This window comes from Felis catus, chromosome A1 (assembly GCF_018350175.1).
Source record: "Felis catus isolate Fca126 chromosome A1, F.catus_Fca126_mat1.0, whole genome shotgun sequence".
Lineage (NCBI taxonomy): Eukaryota > Metazoa > Chordata > Mammalia > Carnivora > Felidae > Felis > Felis catus.
In genome coordinates this window covers 24,246,634-24,269,237 of record NC_058368.1, presented here as the reverse complement: position 1 = coordinate 24,269,237, position 22,604 = coordinate 24,246,634, and the positions used below count along the sequence as shown (strand labels likewise).

General features: G+C 42.3%; 1 protein-coding gene across 1 annotated transcript in view; it reads right to left on the bottom strand.

Annotated features, from left to right (window-relative positions):
- HTR2A (5-hydroxytryptamine receptor 2A) overlaps positions 1-21,249 on the bottom strand; it is a 59,911-nt gene extending 38,662 nt beyond the window's left edge. Inside the window, exons 1-3 of the mRNA XM_003980393.6 lie at positions 20,598-21,249; positions 19,426-20,158; positions 16,434-16,634 (exon numbers count right to left, since the gene is read on the bottom strand). Coding sequence (XP_003980442.2) covers positions 16,434-16,634; positions 19,426-19,837 — 613 coding nt within the window. The 5' untranslated portion in view covers positions 19,838-20,158; positions 20,598-21,249. The remainder of the gene's footprint in view (positions 1-16,433; positions 16,635-19,425; positions 20,159-20,597) is intronic.
- Positions 21,250-22,604: the final 1,355 nt, after the last annotated feature.

Below are 22,604 nucleotides of genomic sequence, written 5' to 3'. Positions count from 1 at the left end.
AACCTTGATAATTGATTGACTATATAACAATAGTATAGCTTGTGATAAACCTTAGGGAACATGAAGGGAGGAAGGAAACTAGATGAAAGGAATAAAAAGTGATTAAACCAGGACACTAAAAGGACAAGCAACAGAAGAAAAAGGTAAATTGGACTTAATGTCCTTCCATGCACAAGTGTAATTTTGATTGTCAAAAGGACAACCTATAAGGGAAAATATTTGCAAGTGTTGCCTGAAAGGCTTATGTCCAAAATACGTAAAGAATTCCTAGAAATCAAAGGATAAGCATCCCAATTAAATTTTTTTATTACATTGACTTATTTTTGAGAGGCAGAGAGCATGAGCGGCAGAGGGGCAGAGAGAAGAGACAAAGAATCTGAAGTAGGCTCCAGGCTCTGAGCAAGTGTTCAACACAGAGCCTGATGTGGGGCTTGAACCCACGAACCGTGAGATCATGACCTGAGCTGAAGTTGGACACTTAACTGACTGAGCCACTCAGATACCACTAAACATCCCAATTAAAGGGGAAGAGTTGGGGTGCCTGGGTGGTTCAGCTGGTTAAGTGTCCAACTTAGGTTGTTGAGGTTGTGGTTCGTGGGTTTGAACCCCATGTTGGGCTCCGAGCTGACAGCTCAGAGGCTAGAGCCTGCTTCGGATTCTGTGTCTGTCTGCCCCTCCCCTGCTCATGTGTGCTTGCTCTCTCTCTGAAAAATAAACATTAAACCGTTAAAAAATGGGCAGAGGACTGTACAGTTCGTCAAAGACACACAAAAGTCAACAAACACATGAAAAAACATCGGTCGTTAGGGAAATAAACTTCAAAGCCACAATGAAATACCACTTCACCCTTACTAGTATGGCTACAATAAAAAACAAGGTAACTTTGATACGGGGAAACTGGGACCCTTACATGTTGCTGATGGAAATGTAATGCTGTAGAAGACAGTGTAGCAATTCTTCAAAAAGGTAAACCTAGAATACCTGCAATTCTACTCCTTGGTAAATACACAAAAGAATTGAGAATGTGACTCCGACAGAACCTTGAATGCCAAAGTCCATTACAGCAGTTGGCACAATAGGCAAAAGGTGAAAATAACCTAGGTGTCCGCCACCAGATAAATCAACAAAAAATGTACCTACAATAGGCTACTGAGCTAGAAGGAGGAATATAGTTTCTAGATACATAGCGTAATGAACCTTGAAAACCTAAGTGAGGTAAGCTAGGCTCAAAAGGACGAATCTATTTCCTCTTCTATGAAATGAAGAGACTGATTCAGAGAGACCAAGTAGGTTAGCAGTTAGGGGCTAGGGTAGGAGGGAATGTGGAATAATTGCTTAATGGTCAGCTTCTGCTTGGCATGGAAGCTTGGAAATGGAAAGCTGTGATGGTTGCACAAGATTCTGAAGGTGAAACTGTGAGATTAGATGCTTAATAGTGAAATGGCACCTTGGATGTTAAAACTTGGTTTCGAAAAGTACATGCCTTTGTGACCTTAAAAAAATGAAAACAACAAAAAAAAACCTTGGTCAGATTTGCTTAAACAGGAAAAGAGTGAAGAAATCATTTGGACAAGAGTAAATGCACCTGAAGGAAATATGGGCAAGTGAAACTGAATACTAAACTAAAAAGTAGACAACCATAAGGACAGAATATAGTAAATGCTATTAAGTGCCAAATGAATGTCCTGAATATACTACTGTTGGTCAAAAGTAGAAACCACGGGGAGATTGCTAACACAGTATGCGTTACCAACATGAGGGAATAACTTGTCTCTGTTAAAACCCTGTAACAGAGCCTGTAATGGAAAAATAGAAAAACATCAAAACAACGTTATGAAAGTATTAGGATATAGAATCACATGAAGGGTATTATCTTTGCTAAAATACTTTCTACGTGGGAGACTGATGAAAATAGTTCTAGGATTAAAACTGCAACTGTTTTCAACTTTTTTTTTTCTTTAAAGAGGAAACCTATTGCCTGGCTCAAAACCTTGTGTATATTAATAATGACCTGTTAATTACCTATTGCAGTTTTGAGCCATATTTTAGAGCTATATCAGTTATACTCGATTTTAATCTGGTGAATTCTATCTAATTTGAGCTAAAATGTGAAGAACAGCCAAACTGGTGGTTTAGAGATAATAAATTTTAATTAAGCTTTACTTGGGCTCTCCCTAAATATTCTCCTTTGATACCAAGACTTCAGGGTTCAATTTTACAGACTTTAGGACTGTAGTCCAAACTTGGCACTTCGCGAGTACATGGACACAGCCCACATGCTGATGAAAGGTGGATGGTAGCCTAGGTCTCCTGGGTCTCCATACCCAGCTCATCCTGCCGGTGAAGCTTCCTACCTGGTTGGTGCTCAACTCTGAATGTCAGTGTACCATGGACAGAGGGGCTTGGTGCTGCAAGGCCGCTCTAAAATGTTGAACTTCTTGCTATGAGCCACACCCATCATCCCTACTCTCCTTCTTTTTAACTTTTAGGCGTCTTTGACGTGGTGAGAATTATTTCAACTTAGAGTAATTGGACCTTAAGCTTCTAGCATGTATTAATGTGGAACAATCTTCCTAAAGAACTCTGAAAGCAATCTGATTCTGACTTCTTACTTTATCCTTGGGAAAAATCTGTCAAGAGCCCCTACACCAGTCAATTTTGACCTGACAAACCAAGGGATATCAATCGTAAGACCCTATCTTTTATGATTGCTCTCTACTGAGTTCTGCTTGAAACTGGATCTGGGCTAACCAAAACAAAAAACCCCTTTAGATTCGTTACTCCTCACCTGCTCTAATTCTGTTTATATCCTCTTTTGCGCTGCTGAGCCACTGATTGGGTTGCTAAATAAGCGATGTCTTCTCTGCCTTCAATCTTTATGGAAAAAGAAAAGCAAATCATTCTGAAGCTAGGCTATTTAGCATTACTCTTTCAATAGGGTCTGTAAATTAGTCACCCAAGAGCCATCCCCATTTCAAAATAATTATGAAGAGCTGACACACTTTCCAAATAGGGGAACAGATAGTTGGAGGTAACACTGTCTGGGCAGGCCAGTAAGTGGTTTCAGTGCTCTGACATATTTTGACACACAACTTGTTCTGAGCATGATTCTGAAGGTTGAATGCAGATCTAGAATTAGAATTCTTTGCTACAGGAACAAAAGCATCTTTGTTCAGAGGCTTGCTGACCATTCTAGGTCTTGAGACCCAAGAGTAGAAAGTGGAATTAGAAAGTTAGGATCATCAAAATGTAATTTAATTCTAGACAAATCCCATGTAAGATGTAAAATTTTCTAAACCCTTTCAAAAGAGCTCCAGGGAAATTAGGTCTTAATTGTATTTTACCTCTTAAATTCTGGTAATATTACTGATGGGTCATGATATCTGTAAAATATCATAATCTTCCTTTAGATGTGAGAAAGTACTTTATTACCTTGACAGATTTGAAAGGAAAACTGAGGAAATCGGGATTGGCTCGTTATTGGTCAGTTTTGCAAGAAATTAGTGACTATCTACTGTTATTAGTAAAGAACACAGACCAGTAAGACCTGACCCTACCCCTCCCCCCCCTTGTTAAAAGCCTAGTATGTTCTTCATGGTTGAACAGCTGTGTACCAGTGGAAATGCTGACCTGGTTCTTGACAAATACGTACAATCTGAAATCTTAATACATGTAGTATGATACATGAAAATATACATTAAAAAAAAATTCAAATGCCAAACTGATAGTCCAGGCAGTGCTTCTTGAGGTATACCAATTCCTGGGCTTCTCTGTTCCTATTGAACCAGACAATCTGGGAATGGGCCCCAAGCACGTGCATTTTACAGTAATTTTAAGGTACTTCCATTGTTACAGAAAAGTCATCCTTCAGACACAAAGGAAGTTCTCCTCCAAGGGTGGAAATGGTCTTCAGTTATGGGTTGTCAATTTTGTTGCACATGGTTTCAGAAACTGGTCTGAGAATGGCTACTAGGGATGCTTAGAGAAACATTTCACTTTCACAATTCAGTCATCTTCTTTGAGTCTTTCAGTTTTCTCTAACAATCCAAGTGTTTAGCTAAACCATAAAATACCTCAAAATATGCAGATGAGCAAGTGGTGGCTATGACAGTTCACGGAGAAAAGGGCTGGGTGGGGGGCGGTTCTGAACACCATACCCAGAATCTGAAAGTTTTCCATTCCCTAGAGGAACATTACCAAGTCACACTGTTGTGTGACTGCTGTCAATTTTACGAGAAATCTAAGTCAAAAATGAAACCTCATTAATAACGATTTTTTTGCTTGACTTAATAAAGCTCTCCTGCTGAGTTTAAAGCACCAAGTTATAGAAGAGACCAAAGTGTGACTTTTAACATTTGCCTGAAGTTAGTGTAATGCTTATGGTAGGTCTCTGCTGCTGCTTTGACGTGTCTTTGCCAAACCTGTTTCTATGGTAACAGACCTTACATCTGAATACTGAAAAAAGCTACGCTTGGCTAACTGAGGTCCTGTATGTAAAACAGCTGGCATAGGGGACCTATTACTTTAAATATGACTTGGTATCAGGGAAAAACTATAAGGGCCTCTGAAGAAACCCTATTGCTTTCCCTCCCTTTGCTTCCCTATCCATTCTTCCAGGTCTTCCTCCATCCTTTTCTAGTTGATTTACTTAGTTGAAACAACATGATTGAGCTCCTCTATATGGCTAAATACACTCTGCCTTTGTCTCCTAGGTGTTTGATTCCTTGATAGGTGGCTTTAGGAGACCAATCAAAAGAAATAATGTCTTCAGGCATACGTCGGGGGAGCATGTGTGTTAAGCCAGAATGATAGGGCAGACTTGGTGACTTTTCATCATGGCATCCAAAAGGTAATGCCTCAATATACATCTAAGAATGGTGATGCCTGAATAGTGATGGGAGCCACAATAGAATGCTGGTTGGAATGTAAAGGAAGGTGCTGGGAACTTAGGTAGTTGGGAAATGTAAGAGGACCCTCTCCTTTCCCTCTGAGTAGAGAAACCACAGGTACATGGTTTATAGTACAACATGGGCATTTATGAGGGGTTCATTAGCCAGTGCGTAAGGCAGACACAATAACCACTGGGCCAAATAAGACAACCAATGAGCATCAACTTTCTCCCAGACAGGGTGGAGTATCTTTCATTGGATGAAATGAAATTTTAATTAAAATTAGAAAAACAACAAAAACAAACAAAAAACTACATGGGGTAACTGCTGTATTGGAAGCAAAAAGGATCCCTGAGTAATCAGATCTTGGGTTCCTATATCCTGGGTGGTTTCCAAAGTTCCTATACCAAATGTGTTAACTAAGTGGTATCCTTAAATGTGGTGGGAATTGGTCATGTCTTAACTCTCTGAGTGTAGCCTGTAAATACGATTCCTCATATAAACCTTCACAGTGATTCTTCTGGGAGGTAGTAAAGGAACAGAGGAATTTTTTGAAGAAGAGATTAATCTGAATTAAATACATAAAAGAATAGACAAGGAATGAGAAATCTCTTTGAACCAGGGTTGTGTAGACAACCCTAAAATTCCTTTGATCAAAAAACAAAACGCACAGGTCAAAATTAACTGGAATAACCCACGTAAAGAATGTACACTCATTAGTAATTCACAAATGATGGAGGACAGCAGATGGGATCTGGTTTAGAAAATGCAGAACTTGAAGAAAGAGCCAAACCAGAGCAACTGCAGCGAAGGCCAGCAGGGTTTAGAAGGAACAGCTTGAAGTGCAGAGTCCAAGGAGAGACAGATGAAAGGGGACTGAGGGGGCATTGTCAAAGGGCTTAAATCTGAGGGATCTTTGCTCGGTACTACTCACTTGCTCCTCTCGTGCCTGTGCTCCACGTTGAATGGTAAGGTGAGGTTCAAGGTTACCCCAGTGGGTTCTGGTCAGGAAAGGCAGAAGAGATGAAAGCGACTTTGTGTTCTCTGTAGTCCGAACTGCTTGACTTTCACATTGAGAAGGTATTTACATATTACTTGAGTATATTATTAAAGCCTTCCAGATACAGGAAATGAGAAAGGCTTTGGTGACCTTGGGAACAATGAAAAGGAGGGCGGCCAAAGCTGGATGGTGCTTTGAGGGTGAACAATGTGACAAGATGGAACAAGCAAGGGTGGAATTGTTAAGGAGCTAAATCAGGATGGGGAGGAGTTGAAGACACTTTGGGGAAGGACAGGAAGTAGAGACAAAGTACAGAAGAACATGGATGGTCCTAGAATGCCTATTTGGAAATTGGAAATGGGAAGTAGAAGTAGGGAAAGGGGGAATTGGGCTTGATGGCCTTTTCTTAGAGGAGAATGGGATAAGGTTATCTATATGGACAATGAATGTCTGAGGTTGAGAAAACTTAAATAGGAAAAGACTTGAAAGATCCACTAGGGACAAACCAAAGCACTGACCAGAGTGAGGGTCCAGGCAAAGTTGGAAACCAGGGATCTATGGTGCCATGAAATTCAGTGGGCTACTTTCTCCAAAAGCTCTTGGTTACGTGGGTGCAGCAACAGTGAGGGCTGGTGGTCTGAGTGATCCAGGGTTGGAGTTTTGTTGGGCCAACGAAGAAGCAGGTACTAGGACATGAAGGGTGCTGGTGATAACCTATCAATCAGATGATCTACCATAGTCTCTGACTGGAGGGTTCCTACCGTCTACCCCAGAAGGAATGGTTAGATGTGGAAAAAGTAAAAGCCTCCATACCTGAAGTTTCCTGACACAGCCCATGGGCATGGAGGGGCAGTATATGGATGCTAGTCCTCTGCTTTAAATGGCCAGAAGTGGGGTGCTTGGGTGACTCAGTCACCCAAGGCAGAGCGGCTCTTAATTTCAGCCCAGGTCATGATGTCACAGTTTACGGGATCAAGTCCCATGTCGGCCTCCATGCTTGGGATCTTCCCCCCCTGCTCTAGGTCACCCGCACCTCACGTGTACACGCTCTTTAAGTAAAACTTAAAAAATGGTCAGAGGCAACAAAAGTCCGAGCCCTGTCCCTCCTTTCCTTCCTCATTTTCCTTGAGGGAGTGATAAAAAGAGCAAAAAAGTCCATAAGCAGGCCACAGCAGCAGACAGACAAAGTATAAGCCCTTCTTCTTTACCACCCAAATCAGTTGTTAATGTTCTCACCAGTTTCCAGTAACCCTGGAGAGTATATGCTAAGTGTCATTTTATTGAGCATATTGTCCCATAGCTATGGCTGAGTCTGCCATGCAGAAAGAAGTCAGCTGTTAGTCTGGCAGGTTTTGAGCTGCGTGGACCATTAAATGGCTTCCTATCCATGGGCGAGCATCCTGGAAGGACAATCAAGGACATGTCCTCCAAAAGCCTAGCCTTTCTGTGGTGTTCCTAAGTATGAGAAGTGCTGGTCAGCAGAGAAGAGGTCCCTAAATTCTGCACCTGTGGGCAGAAAAGGAAAGGACTGTGGAACTCAAGGGATAGGAGAAGGTGGGTTGAGTGGGTAGAGGCCCTGCGGGGGCTGGCCACTTGGCAGCTTGTCTGGCACTGTGCTCCTCTTGGGAAGGACAGCCATCTGTGTGTGGCTGTGAGCATCCCTGTTCGTGGACACTGGCCCACTCACCTGCAGGCTGAGGTGGTGCCCAGAGCTCCTGGATTAAGACAATGCAGGATGGCAGAGGCAAAAAAAAAAAAAAAAAAAAAAAAAAAAAGTTGGGGGGGGGCAGTTTCACTTCACCCAGGAGATGAAATGACTACAGAAACCAATGGGAAGGAAGATGTAGATTAGTTCGTCAGGTTTGCCTTTGTGTCCTGGTAGGTGCTAGCCTACATTGTGATCTCCCAGCAGTGGGAGACAGAGCAGGTGACCCATTGGCTTCCTGTCCTGGTTGCTTGAGTCTCTGGACCCCACTTCCTGGGCTGACTCCTGGCAGTAAGGGAGTTGGGCATAAACCTGTCAGGTCCCAGAGGAGAGAAACCCAGGCAGACTCCTTAGATACTTGGTTTCAGGCAGTGGAGCTGGGAATTGGCCCCAGCATAAAGGCCAGCAGAACACTGGTGTTGAGCTCATTTGATTCAGTTAATTCAGTTTGTATTTTGTAAGTTTTTTTTTTTCCCCCAGAAGATAGGATCTGATAGAAAAATGAAGCTTAGTTCACTATTGTTTCTCTTGGACCTATGTGCATATGGCTTTTTAAAATGCCAAATGCTAGAATTTTAGATAGTTATATTTGTTTCTATACGTTCAGTTCATTCCATATTGAATTGGAGTCTGCTTACAAAAACACAGAAAAGTAGAAAAGACCCAAAAGATACACTATACCACCCAAAAGTTCTAGAAAGTTGATTAAGCTAAATGCAATTTCAATAAAACTATTTTTTTCCCCCCTGGAGCTAGGTGTGATTTCTAAAACTCAAAGCAAGTGAAAATGGTCATGGTAAGTCTGAAAGAATGAGGGAGTTGATATAAGATAATAAATGCTATTTATTCTTAATCCAAAATACACCTTGGGTAAAAGAATAAACAGGTGAACAAAACAAGTCCAGAAATAAACCCAAATACATATATGGGAACTCAGATTATGATAAAGTGGCATGTAAAATCAGGGGGAAAAAAGGCATAAGTAGGAATGTAGAAAGAATAAAATTGCAGGTTAAATTCTGTAAATGGCTCAAAGACTTAATCTTCCATTACTTTTATTGATTTTATATTGTTAATAACTTAGGCAATTTTAGTAACTCAAAATTCAGAAGACCTAAAGAAGAAAAGAACATACCCAAAAACAAAAATCCCTGTGGTAAAAACCACCAATGTCAAGTGACCAGTAGTAATGTACTGGGAATACATAGATCAATCCTGAAAAGAGACAAAATGCTAATCCCGATAACTTGTTAGGAAAAAAACCCAAGAACCTTACAGAAAGGTTTACATGTTGTAACACTTAAGACACAAACACTATATTGACTCAATCCCTAAATGTCAGGACATAGGTACTATTACTGTCATCGTGCTTGGGAAACCTAAGGTACAGAGAGGTTAGTAAAAACTTGTTCTGTCACAGAGATTAGGAGCGACAGTTAGATAGCGATACTCCAGGCTTTTACCTTATAACCCAGATCTGTGACCGACTGACCATACCAAACAAGATAGAAAATTGTCTAAAGATACTCAAAGTCCTATACAAAATATTAAGGCTACACCGAGATCCTTCCACTGTCCCTCAGTTTCTTTATCAATCTGCACTAAGAAGGTAAATTTTTGACTTGCTCGAAGGCAAGAGGTTGTACCTAGTGGCCAAGGCATATAATTTGAGGATTTCTGCCTGCTGTCAGTTTGTGAAAACACAGGTTCTGAATACATGTGACACAGCTGGCCTTTCTCCTACTATAAAAGTAGTAATGTAGAGAATACATAGTCAGGCATAGCCTTGAGGAGGGAGGCAAAAAATCTTTCTTTTTGGACCCCTGATACTAAAAAATGATTCCATGAGCTGCAAATAGATTTCTGAAATGCAAGAAAAAATTTACATAGGTGTCTTTGCCTGTCACGTGAATGACTGTGAAAGAGAGTCTATTTCACTTTTTCCATCTAATCTATACTTAGACTTGTTAAAGACAGTTGGGGAATAAAGTATTTTCTCTTGTTACATGACATAAGCAAGGCAATCATTGAGGGGAAAGGGTTTGCTTATTTTATACGTTGTAGCGAAGTCATGGTTGCCTCTGATCATGGGAATTGGGTTTATGAAGGGATGATGAAATCCAAAGAACCCTGGGATCATTCTTAATCTAATGCCTCAATCTTTTCTGTCATCAATTCTTGACTCAAAGAAGCTCACGAATAGAAAGTGCAATTGATTTGTAATTACGTTCATTTGCCTCAGAATTGGATGAAAGCCTTGGCAAGGGCAAAATGACCAAGCTGGTAGCAGTAAGTAGGGGAGGCAGCAGCAAATCTCAGCAACACCAAGTGCAGGAGAAAATGAGCTATCTAGGCTGTGGTTCCCAAGGTTTGCCGTATGCTAGATTCGAGCCAGCTTGGAAGGTCTGCCACCGTCTCCATGAAGCCCCTCCCATGCCACAGATGGAAATGTTTCATTCTTGATCATCATAACAATATTTGGGACAAAACTATACAGAAGAATACAAGGGAAAATACGATAATCCTGCCATTTTTCCCCCCCTAATTTCACCTTGTTGGCAAATGTGAAGTCCTCAGATTCTCCTTGCTAATAGATCTCCATAAATTCCTACTTTACCAGCAGGGGCTCATATCGTCCACACCATGCTGAAATCTTTTTTCACTTAGAACCATGGCCAGTTTTCCAGTTGAATATCCAATAACCCCACCTCTGTATTCTTAAGAGCTATAAAATGTTCTGTAATTAGGATAAAAACAATACAACAAACCATAATCCAACCTTCTTTTCTGCTACTTCCCAAGACTGCTGCACCTCTTAATATTGTAGGCATAGATTCTTACATCTACTTTGTTTTTTTTGTAGAACAGATGATCTGAAGTAGGTAAAATTCTAATAACTTTGGCTAGACTGTCCAAGAGCAATTCATATTCACACAAATGTGAGTACACGTGGCAACACCTAGTGTGGTGCCCTACTCATTTTAACTTTGAGACAGGTGAACAATGGTAATGCATTGTTTTAAGTTACAGTTCCGTGATTATTACAGAAGCTAAGCATTTTCCAGTCGATTTATTGTCCTTTTTTCCCCAGAATTTATCGTCCATTTTGTTCCTGTTCATGTTTATATTTTTCCTAGTTTTTTTATGGGTTGTCTTTTTGTTTTTCAAAATGTAGGTACTTACTGTAGGTTGGAAATGTCAACCCTTGATCTCTTCATACACACAGAAATTTTTCTTTTGACTGTTCATATTGATTTTTTAGCCATAAAATTTTTTCTCAGGTAGTCAGTTATGTCTGGATATTGACAGTTTGTGCATTTTTTTGACTTAAAAAGCTATTTCACTACTAAGTTCTTTTAAAGTTATGGAAAAATCTGTGATTTTGGCCTCAGGGTGAACGAGGAAATGAAACAACCTTAGAAGGATTATTTATGATATATTAATAGAAATATCAGTGAAATGATTTGGGATAATGAAAGGAATGGAAAAACCAGCTAATCCAAACTGCTGGGATGGGGTGAAGGAAATGAAGGCCTTGTACAATTGAGTAAACCTAAGAAACAGGGAAAATGAGCTACTACAAAGGAAAGCATATGAAATAGAAGAATAAAATTGTCAATTGTGACAGTAACATAGGCTGAATTTCTTCCTCAAAAGGCAGAGGTAGGCAGATGGTGTGTTAAGCACAAGTTGTGAAAATATAAAAGGAACAATGACAAAAATGAGAGGAGAAAAGATGCACTGGAGAATTTCAAATGAGGAAAAGGTATGGTAATAGTAGTTTGAAATAAAGCAGAACTAAAGGCCCAAAGCCTTGTCTCAGGAGTTAGGGAGATCAAAAATTGGAGTTAGGGCTACTAAGGCAGCCAGGATTTCAGGAATTAAGATTCAGGAGTGAAGGGAGCACAAAGAATGTATTAACGTTATCCACTTCTGCCAAGTAGTCATATACCAGTTAGTTAGAGGAATAGACTGAGAGGCTGAGTAACTGAAGAGTCAGCAGCAGTCCTTAAAGTGCTGAGAAGATAGGTGGTCAGAGTTGCGCCAAATAGAAAACGCTTGAGGCTTTCATTTGAAGTCATGAAGGACTATACCCTTAGGTATAAGGGTAAACTAAAAATAAGTGCTTATGAAGTCAGACTAAAATAAACTCAATCCCTGATTGGATTAAGGGGATTATTGTAACTGCCTGCTGAAGCTAAAGAACCCCTATCAAGAGAGAATATTCACAATTTTTCTCAGTGTCCAGTATTAAAAAAAAAAAAATTACCAGGCATACTAAGAGCCAAAGGGAAAAAAGATCCCAGAAAATAGAAATCCCCAGGTAACTCAGCTATATAGACACCTGTCATTCAGTATTTAAGAAAACTGTTAAAAACATGGAGAATTATTCCAGAGAACTAAATACATACAAAAGGAATTTGATGGAAATATCAAAACTGAAAACACAGTGAACTATTAAGGCTATAATACGTAGGTTGAACAGCAAATTAGAAGTAGCTGGAGAGAGGATTAATAATCCAGAAGAAAATGCAGTAAAACTGCCCAGACTAAAGACTTAAAGATGAAAAGTAGAAAAGTTGAGTCCTAACCATGAAAGGTCCACCATCCATGAAACTGGAGTCCAAGAAATGTGCTGGGGGGAGAGAATGTGGCAGAAGCAGTACTTGAAAAGACAATGGCCAATAGCGTTGCTAAATTAACAAAAGACATTGAGTAACAAATACAAGAATAGATAAAAGGACCATGCAGGACAAAACCAAAGTTAAACCTCATGTACGCCCATCATAGTAAAATTGCTAAGATACAAAGAAAAAATCCCAAAGCAGCAAAGGGTAGCAAGAGATATGGTGGTTTCTAAGGAACACCGCTAAGTCAGACAGCTGAGTTCTCACAATCAAACAAAATCCTAAAAGCTAGAATTTGAGAATGCCACTTCGAAGTTGCTGGAAAACTAGAAACTTGGAATTATTGACTGGGCAAAAATCCTGCTTAAAAAAAGACAGCAAAATAAAGGTGTTGAGAATAATAAGCTGAAAGAAAACTACATCCTTAGGCTAAAAGAAATTCCTCAGAAGTAAGGAATGTGAAGGCCAGCAGAATCATGGAAATGACCAAAGTAATGAACAGCAACAGAAATGGTTAGTATATGGGAAGTAGGGAGAAGAACGCTTAAGTCCTAGGGGTTTTAAAAGGATTCTTGAAATTAGGAAATAGGAAAAAATAATAGGAAATCTAGGGGTACGTGGGTTAAACTATTCCAAAGGTTTTCCACTATCCAACAAATACTAAGGTAATTTGTGTTGTACTCTATTAGGTAAAAAAAAAAAAAAAAAAAAAAAAAAAAAAAAAGAATATTAAATCACTAAAAGGATTTAAAAGAAATAACAAGCTTATAAAGGGAATAATGAATGAATAATTCTTGATGAGGCCACTGAAGCAAGGATAGAAACCAGAATATAGAATAAATGTGATAGGGTGCCTGGGTGGCTCAGTCGGTTGAGCGTCCAACTTTGGCCCAGGTCATAATCTCATGGTTCGTGAATTTGGTCCCTGCATCAGGCTCTGTGCTGACAGCTTGGAGTCTGGAGCCTGCTTCCGATTCTGTCTCCCTCTCTCTCTGCCCTTCCTCCACACATGCTCTGTCTCTGCCTCTCAAAAATAAAGAAAACTAATAAAAAAATTTTTTTAGAATAAATGTGAAGATACAAAGAAAAATAACTGGGTAAATTTAAACCCAAATACTGCATATATGGGTTACACGAAATATAAATGGAGTAAATACTCCAATTAAAAGGTAAAGATTGGATTACAAAGAAAACTATTTGCTGCTTAAAAAGCAATATACTTTATTAAATCAAAAAAGTAACAGTAGTAAGATGGAATAAGATAGATCCAGAGTATGATAACCAAAAGGGAACTGGCATAGCTATACTAAGATCAGTTGACTTTGATGTTAAGGCAAGAATTGCATTTAATAATAATCAGTATGAAAGAAAATTTTAACTTTGTAATTACTAACCCAAAGCAAGGTAGAAAATGTAAATAACCACTGAAGAAAGGTTAGGGTTGCAATTAAAGATAACATTTGGAAGGGTAGCAGGAAGAGAGATTTAGAATTAAATTCTATATAACTTTTAAAGAATGTTCCTACTTAAATAAAGACCATGGTGGAAGGAGGGAGTAATGCCCCAAATTTACTTACTGTAGCTAGAAAAAGAATCTAAGAAAAACTCACTAACAAGGTCCTCCAAAAACAATTTCATTTAGGAATGTATTGCAGGAATGCAAGGGCAGTTCAAATTCAAATCTAGGAAGAAAACAAGATACCAGTTTTTCCCCTTCAGTTTATTGATCTATCAATAGATGCTGAAAAGGCTATGTTCATTGGTACAAGAACCCTACGACCCAGTAATTGTGCTACGAGGCATTTATCCGAGGGATACAGGTGTGCTGTTTCGAAGGACACATGCACCCCCATGTTTATAGCAGCAATATCATAATAGCCAAAGTATGGAAAGAGCCCAAATGTCCATCGATGGATGAATGGATAAAGAAGATGTGGTGTATATATATATATATATACAATGGAGTATTTCTGGGCAATCAAAAAGAAATGAAATCTTGCCATTTGCAACTACGTGGATGGAACTGGAGGGTATGATGCTAAGTGAAGTTAGTCAAAGAACCCGTTATTTTGTATACACAAAATTCTATCTCAACTAAGTATCTAAATGTAAAATAGAAATGGAAACACAAGAAAATTCAGAAGTTAGGCTAAGCTCCTTTGGGTTCTTAAGAATTTTTTCCCCCAACTGTCCTCTACTCAGCCTTACATCTCAGACCTGCGATATAGAGCCTAGGTAAACTCCATTTTTGTCTTCTTACCTGCCTTCCCCCACCACCTTGTTGGAGGTCTTCAAATACATAACTTGGTCCATTCAGTGCTAAGCACATAGTAGCTATGCTGTAAGCATGGCTTCATTGATGATGACCCCTACTAGCACTCCCACAACCTTTGCAGCCTGCCTTCCTCCTGGAGTGATGGCTGAATGGAGTGATGTCGTCCTGTGCAACCTCTCTGCACTTGATTTCCTGTAAGGTGCTTTAAACGTTGCCGGGTTGGTAGTCTTTGCTCAGAAACAGCCCTTACTTCTAGTGCTATTGAGCTTGACTAAGATGGGGCAAGGGCTGTTAGTACAGCAGAAGGTAAAAGATGGGTAGTGCTCCTAGTGTCTGTCTCACCAATGGGACAGTGTACAAGGGTAAAACTTGACTATAGCATGGTTTACTTCATTTGCATTATTGCCTACTTTTGCTAATTACCTCTTGCTATTTGTTTCAGTCCTCCTCAACCCTAGTTGTACTCTTAGAATCACCCTCCCATAGAAGAATTAAATCACAGTGCTCCCCAGGGGTGCAGCTGGGATTGAGAGTCACTAGTCTTTCCCTTGAAAGAGAACGAGTCTAAGATTGCATAGATGCAGAAACAACAAACTTTGGTAAAGCAAATATGGTTTTATAAAGAAGGTGGTCATTCAGCAGTAAGTGCAGGGCTTGGTGCCAGAAGGGTGGGAGTCCCAGTCCCGCCATTAGTTGGAGAGCTGATCTGGCAAGCCCACAAGACCTTTCATTGCTCTGGCTCCCTAATTGATCAAATAAGCTTCATGAGATCTATCTAGTTCAAACTGCAATAGGAAATTTAAAATGGAAAATAGAAGACTCTACACAACTTAAAAAATCATGCAGATTGTTAGCATTTCCATCATAATTTGGCACGGTCCTATGTGCTAGCTGTGGGAGTCCTTTTGGCTAGCTGTGCAGGAGTCTTTTCACTTGTTGAACCCTACTTCCCTCATCCATAAGATGGAGTTACCTATTCTGCAGAGGAATCTGTAGCAGCAAGGCAAACAATGGGAACTCAAAAAAAAAAAACCCATCCTCGTGTTAGCTATGAACTAGGATTTCTATTACACGCTGTGGGGTAGACTCAAGCCTGCTATCAAATCCCATAGTCTCTCATGTTAGTAGATGCTGGTACCCATGTGACCATAAGCAGGTGCAGTGTTATTGCCTGTGAAGTTCTGCAGCTTTAAAGTAAACCCCGGGGGAATCTGGTTATAAACCAAGTCTGCTGAGGTGACAGGTGCAACTGACTTAGTTACCTGGGAGCTGCCCCCCTGGCTTCCATTACCGGGCTTTCCTGTTTGTTGGGTGTGTGACAGAACATCAATCCTGGTGAGCGGTGAATGTGTGTGATCAACATAAGGGGGTTGAGATCTTCTGGGGTGTGGTGACATAACAGGACCAGGGTTTACAGAGGCATGAGGCAGGCAGAAACGTCTTGACCCTGAGCAAGTACTGCCTCTGCAAGTCTTCTGTCCTCTGCCTCTGAGTTACAGAATCCAGCACCTTTCCCCAGTTTCCAGAAGCTGTGTGTTGTTCAGCGTGGGGATCTGTAGTCTTAAACTGACCACAGTCTGGTGATGACAAATGCTGAGGTCTCCGGGGGAATTGTAGAGAACTGAGTTTGAAAGTGTGAGATGGGGAAAAAGCATCTGGAAGTGGCTTTGGCACAGTTAGGTCTAATTTTGGCACTGTAGGTATGTATGGTCTTAACTGTGAAAGCTTGACATTGTCAGCTAGTGACGTTAATAGACTTTGTTTCCTAAAGCAAACCTGATAATGACTACATTATACCTTCTCTCGCAACAACAACAGCAGAAAACACCCAGAGATTCAGGGTGTCAGGTTTCAGGGCAACAAAACAGGACCAGTCCCTCTGGAAGGTGTGACCTGTCCTTTCAAATGAGACCCTGAAATCCTGTACCCAACTTACCCACTGATATGGTCCAAACAGCAATTATTTTCAGGAACGCCTTAGTTCTGGAGTTGAATCGGCTGTGATGGATGGGATTCTGGATGGCAACGTAGCGATCCAGCGAGATGGCACAGAGGTGCATGATGGAGGCCGTGGAGAAGAGCACGTCCAGGTAGATCCAGACAGCACAGAGTTTGCTAGGTAGAGGCCACCGATAGCCTGTGATGCAGAAGGTTAGCGTTAGTAAGGGACCTCTGGCGCCTCGGTGGGTGGCACTTACTGTGCCGGAAGGGTTTCCATTCTGGGCAAAGGCACAGGTGCTGGCAAAGGGCAATTACCACAGATTTTCAATATATTAAAAAGCCTTAAAAAATTGTGTTTACAATAAGCCCAGACTAGCTGAGGAACACAAGGTTTGGAAATTTCTTGTGGCTGCAGTTAGGCCAGGGTGTGTTGTGGTTAACGTGGGTTGTCTTCAGGGTTTCTCTTGATCTATCTCCTCTGCCTAACGGAATCGACCTTTATTGTCTTTAATGAGCTAGCAGCCTCAATGTATTTTGAGCCCCTCTATTGAAGCTCCTCTTGTAGTGCACTGCCTTCAGTTCACCTCTTACACATGTTGTAGGGTCCCGGAGGTTCGACCCACCTGCGAATCACTAGAACCCCTCAGTCTTCCACAGTGATTGCATTTGGTGGTCTCCCGATAAATGCTATTGGTGTGAATGAATAAATGATTAAAAGGTCCAGATGGACAATATTTTTATTTGGAAAGACAAAGTAATCACATAATATTTGGGGATGTTTAACTCCAGTTTGGGACGTGCCTGTGGGTAGGGGAACCTGCAGAAAAGCATGGTGTTCTTGCTCTGACCATTGTTTCAGGGAAGTGGCTCTCAAACTTGAGGGAGCCTCAGAATTTCCTAGATGGGGTCTTAAAGTGGTACTGCCGGACCCCACCTGGGGGTCCTGATGACGTGAATCTGCAGTGGGGCAGAAGAGGCATTTCTAACAAGTCACCAGGTGGTGCTGCTGGTCGAAGGATCACATTTGGGCAGCAGCTGCTACCGGCAGTGGTTGTCAGCCCGCCCCCCCCCCCCCCCCCCCGCACCTTGCAATCAGCTTGGAGAGCTTTTCTCTAGGGTCCCGGGGCCTAGGGGTGTGGGTGGAGGTGGGCCCCAAACAAAGTGTTGCAAATCTGCCCCTGATGATTCCAATATGAAGAGCTCTGCGGGAGGAGGGTCCATAAGGCATATTTGAAGTGCCCTGTCTTTGTTGGAGAGGGGTTCAAACAGGTAAACCTGTATTAGTTTTGATAGCTGTGTAAGCAGTGATGTTGCATCTGTGTGCTTGTGAAAAGGCAAGTCCTAAAGATTGCCTTTCTTTGCGATATTCCAGACTGACAAAGCTGAATGAACTACAGTCTCAAACAGACTCTGTGAAAATGCCATCACCTATATTTAGGAAAGTAAAGGGTGCAGGATACCAGCCTAACATAATGCTGTTCACTCTGATTATTTGGAGGGGGGAAAAAACCAACAACGAAAACCTAAAACAGGAGCGTCTTCATTTGCAGTGCCTGGAGGGAAGCCCCGCTTCGTCTGGTCGGAACTGATGTTTGCCTCTGGAGTTTGCTCTGCAGGGAGGAGGCAGTTGGGGCGGGCCTAGTCTGGTTTCCGAGGCAAGGATAGGGAGGGAGCATTTCCTCACCCTGCGGTGATGGGTTCGGGGAGAGGTGCAGCCTGCTGGAACAGGCTGCACGCGGAGTGGCCGCCGCCAGGGGGCGCAGTTGGATCCCGAGCGGGAGGCCCTGGCCAGGTCCTAGCTTCTTAACCCAGCTGGCGGGTGCCTGCCCCCCACCTGCCACTGGGGTCACCCCCCCCCCCCCGCGCTGTGGTTTTGGTTCCCTGACAGAACCTCTGGGAGTCGTGCGCAACTCCCAGAGTTCGCCTTCCAAGGGGGTGGGGTTTGAGGAAGCCAGAACCTTTGCAGCCTGTCTGGGAAATGACGGCGAATTTAATGAAATCATCCCGGTGTGACATTTGAGTGGCCAAACGGAGGCTGGCCTTGCAAGGAAGCATTATCGACCCTGTGCAAACCGGCGCCTGCTCTGCGTTGCCCATCTCCCTCCTCCTCCAGACTGGGCGCTGGGGTGATACATATATAGCCCCTAAGACCTGGCCAGAAAAATCCCCTCTTACACTGACCGTAATGTATTTCCAGCTCTGAGTGACTGTGTGCCTATGTCAGTCTAAATATTGTTTTAAAAAGAAACCCGGCTGTGTTACTCCTGACTTGAAAACCTCACATTCTGCTTTCCGCTGAAGCCGTCCCGGTGTTTGCTGACTTGCTAAGAGGTCTGACTCTTTGAAACTGTTGGAGACAGCAGGATTAATGTCTTCCCGTTTGTTTTCTACCCTCCAAACCAGACGGGAGGAGTTGGTGTGGCTATGTTTTTAAAGAGCGGAGGGCATAATTCAGAGGCACACTTCCGAATTAGCTTCTCTGGGTAGGAACAACTGACACTGGAGTAATTCATTTATTCTAAAGGAGATTCTGCATATTTTAACATCACACCCGCTGCACCACTGAGATTGTCTCTGCACATGTTCTAAGGCAACTGGGAAGGTTTTACCACTCCAGTAGAAGTGCTGAAAACTGTGACAAAGATACCACTGTGCTTTGTCCCGGAGGCTGGAATACTTGGGAATCTACAGAAGTGAAAATCAAGGGGATTCCGAAGGACAGATTACTGCTTTATGACTTCTTTGGGGGCATTTAAAATTACTAGATGAAATGTACGTGTCCCAAAACCCCGAACTCTCCAATAATAGGTTGTCAGATCGTGTAATATGTGAAAGTTCACTTTAAATTTAACGAGTATGACACGGTAGACCCTTGACTATAAATAAACCCTGGTGTTGAGTTTGTCCCTTGAGCCCCAGCTCATCTGCTCCTCACATGCACATGCTATTACCAGGGTGGGTATAGCTGGGAAACTAACGCCACTCACCATATAGGATGGTTAACATGGACACGGGCATGACAAGGAAACCCAGCAGCATATCAGCTATGGCAAGTGACATCAGGAAATAGTTGGTGGCGTTCTGCAGCTTTTTCTCTAGGGACACTGCCATGATGACGAGTATGTTTCCAGCAATGGTTAGAATAATCACTACAGCTGTCAACAAAGCAGACCAGTTTTTTTCCTGGAGATGAAGTAAGGAGAAGCAGGGTGGTGAGAGGCAGCCCTCACAGGAAAGGTTGGTTCGATTTTCCGAGTCCACTGTCCAGTTAAACGCATCTGAAGTGTTAGCTTCTCCGTTGTTAAAGTCATTATTGTAGAGCCTTGTGTCGTCATGTAATTGCACTAAGGAGTTTGTAGTGGAGCTCAAGGAAGCATTTTCTTCAAAAAGAACATCCATTGCTAAGCCGGAATTTGTAGCAGCTGAAGTAAAGGAAAACTAACAAGTCAGAGCCTCAGCCCGCCATTCATCTTTCTGTCCTCACGCTCTGTCACACGGAAGCTGGTGTACATGCTGGGCTCCTTGGGTTGCCTTTTTTCCCTCATGATCACAATGGTTATTGAGGAACTGCAGTGGCTTCTTTTTCTTTCCTTCACAATGTCAGGGGAGTCTTGTTGGTTGCATTTTTTTTTTTTCCTTCAAAGCAAGGTCAAAAAAGCAGAACGAACTTTTTAACAGAGGTTGCAGAGTTTTGAGGATTCAGGAAGAAACAAGGTGATCCTGGCCAGAAAAGAAAAGTTTGGTGATTACCAGGAATCTCCCTGAGCTCTATCTCATTCTGTTGGTTATGTTGATCACACTAGTTTAGCCACAGCAGTATTAAAATAGCATGCAGTCCAAAACAGTGGGGCGGGAGGCATTCTACATTAAGAAAATCCATTAAAAATACATCCAGTGTTAATCCCATAGTAATTGAATCTAGTTGGGGTTATAGTTCTAAGTCTGAGGCTGAATGTCGGGAATTTCCCAGCTGCTGTCGGGAATTTCCATTTGCATTATTCTTAGTTAATAAAAGAAGGAAAAAAAAAAGTCTTAAGCAAAGATCAGACAACTTTCCACGCTAGCAATTCTCATGGAAATGGTAACATTTTGGCCAAGCACGATTTCAAGCCAGAAAGGAAATTGCACGGCAGTAAAATACAGCAGCATGAGAACTTACATTTGTCTTCAGGGTCCCCACGTTAGACATACTTTGCTGTTCTGTGACTTGCCGCATCTCTCATGGTAATTAAGCGAGCGTAGAGTCCCTTCTTGAGCCTCGACCAGCATAATAGGGTAGTAATTTGATTTCTGTTTTGCTGACTTCAAAAACTGCATGCACGAGTAGAACCACTTCCAGCGCTGCGCGGTCTGTGTTTGCTGGCTCTGCCCCCACTCAGCTGGGTTACTCCCTCCCTGTGCGGCTTGCCTGAGCCAGGCACACGTTGAGAAATCATTCATGAGCCCCTCTCAAAGTCGCACAAAAGAAATCCCGCAGGAAAGTAGGGAGAGCTGCCTGTGCCCAGGGATTCGTGGTTTCCACGGGAATGGACCAGCTCTCCGGCTGCCTTGTTCACTTCACCAGACCTCCCTCTATCTGCATGTCATAAACTGCAAGGTAGCAACAGCCAGGGAGGGCGGACCAAAGAGGCTTTTTTTTTTTTTTCTTTTTCTCTTGTTTCTCCTTTTTGCTACATGTTAACACTGGGAAGTTTTCTATTGTTAGAAACGGGAGAAATCGCCTTCTGTACAGATGGCTAAAGCAGGTAAGCTGCTCTGTGGTGTTTTTAGGGTGAAGAGCTAACATAAATAAGGCTAGAAAATGGCATATCCCGGGAGCGCTGTAAGCATGCCATGCTTCCGTCCAGAGCCCGTAAGCGCTTATGCCCGAAGCGCAGCTACTGACGTCAGTGACTTGGGCTCAGAGTGGCCAAGCACCTCTTGGGCGATACTCAAACCGTTTGTAGCATTTTTAGTTCTTAAAAGCATAACGCCATTCAACTAACTTACTTTGTCCAGACTTGTACCGCCTAGAAGTAATTAAAAATCTCACATGTGGAAGACAGAGTTAGTTTCTCAGAGAATTTTGAAGGCCTCCTGCCTTCCTTGTAAACCAAACAAAATGCGCCTTCTATAGTTTCTAAAGAAAGCAGCTATATGGCAGACGCAGAAGCGTATATATGCATACACACGCTATCTGCTTATTTTTACAGAAGAAAACAGGAGTCTTTGCTGAATAGCACAGTTTTCTCGGTTTCTGTCCATTGTCTTCACATTGTCTCTGGACACATTCCATCACTTGGGTCCCTTCAACATATCTTGGGACAAACCTGTACCTTCTTAGCAGATGGTTTCTCTCAGCTCTTGACTTGGACATTCAGCTGCCCGACTCCCTTCGTCTGTGCCCTAGAAGACCTTGACTCTGCACCTTTCTCCCTACCCCGTGCCCACTTCTTGGTGCTTATCTCCACCCATTCTCTTAGTCACAGAATCAGAATCTCTTCAGACAGCTGGCTGTTAGCAAGACTCTTCGTTTGTGCTCACTACCAGAACTTTGTCCACAATGCCACTTGGGTGGACTCAGATGTCCTATCCTCCGGCCCATGCCCTACAAGCTTGCTGGGCTGGAGCGTCTCCTTAGTGGGAATTTTCCCTTTCTGCCACCCTCCTCCCCCTCTGCATTCCTCAGAGAAGGAGGGGGGGTGATGCCGAGCACCTAGAGCAGGCAGCGGAGAGCCTGGGCTCTGGGTCACGACTCCTTGGTTTTGAATCCCGGCTCCTTGACTCAAACAGCAGAGCCCTGGACAATCCAGCTGTCCTCCTTGTGACTCCGTATCCTCCCTTGTAAAAATGGGATAATTGTAGTACCTCCCTCAAGGTGGCAATGAAACTAAAAGGAGGTCGTGCATATAAATAATTAACCCAACATGCTTAAAGGATGTTGTTAATGTCCGTGGCTTCTATTAATACTAGTGTTGACTTTATTAAAACAAAATTGACCTCACTCCCAATCAACTTGTGCTTCCATTCGTTCAGTCTCTCCCTTGTGAGGCACAACTCCGGTCTCTTCTGCCCCCACCGTTCTCACTTCCCAGGCCTGGATTCCTGTTTCCTTCTATAGGCAGCCTGAGTGCAAGTGAACTTGCAGGTTTGATCCTTTCGAAGCATCTGTACTTGCAGTTCCCTG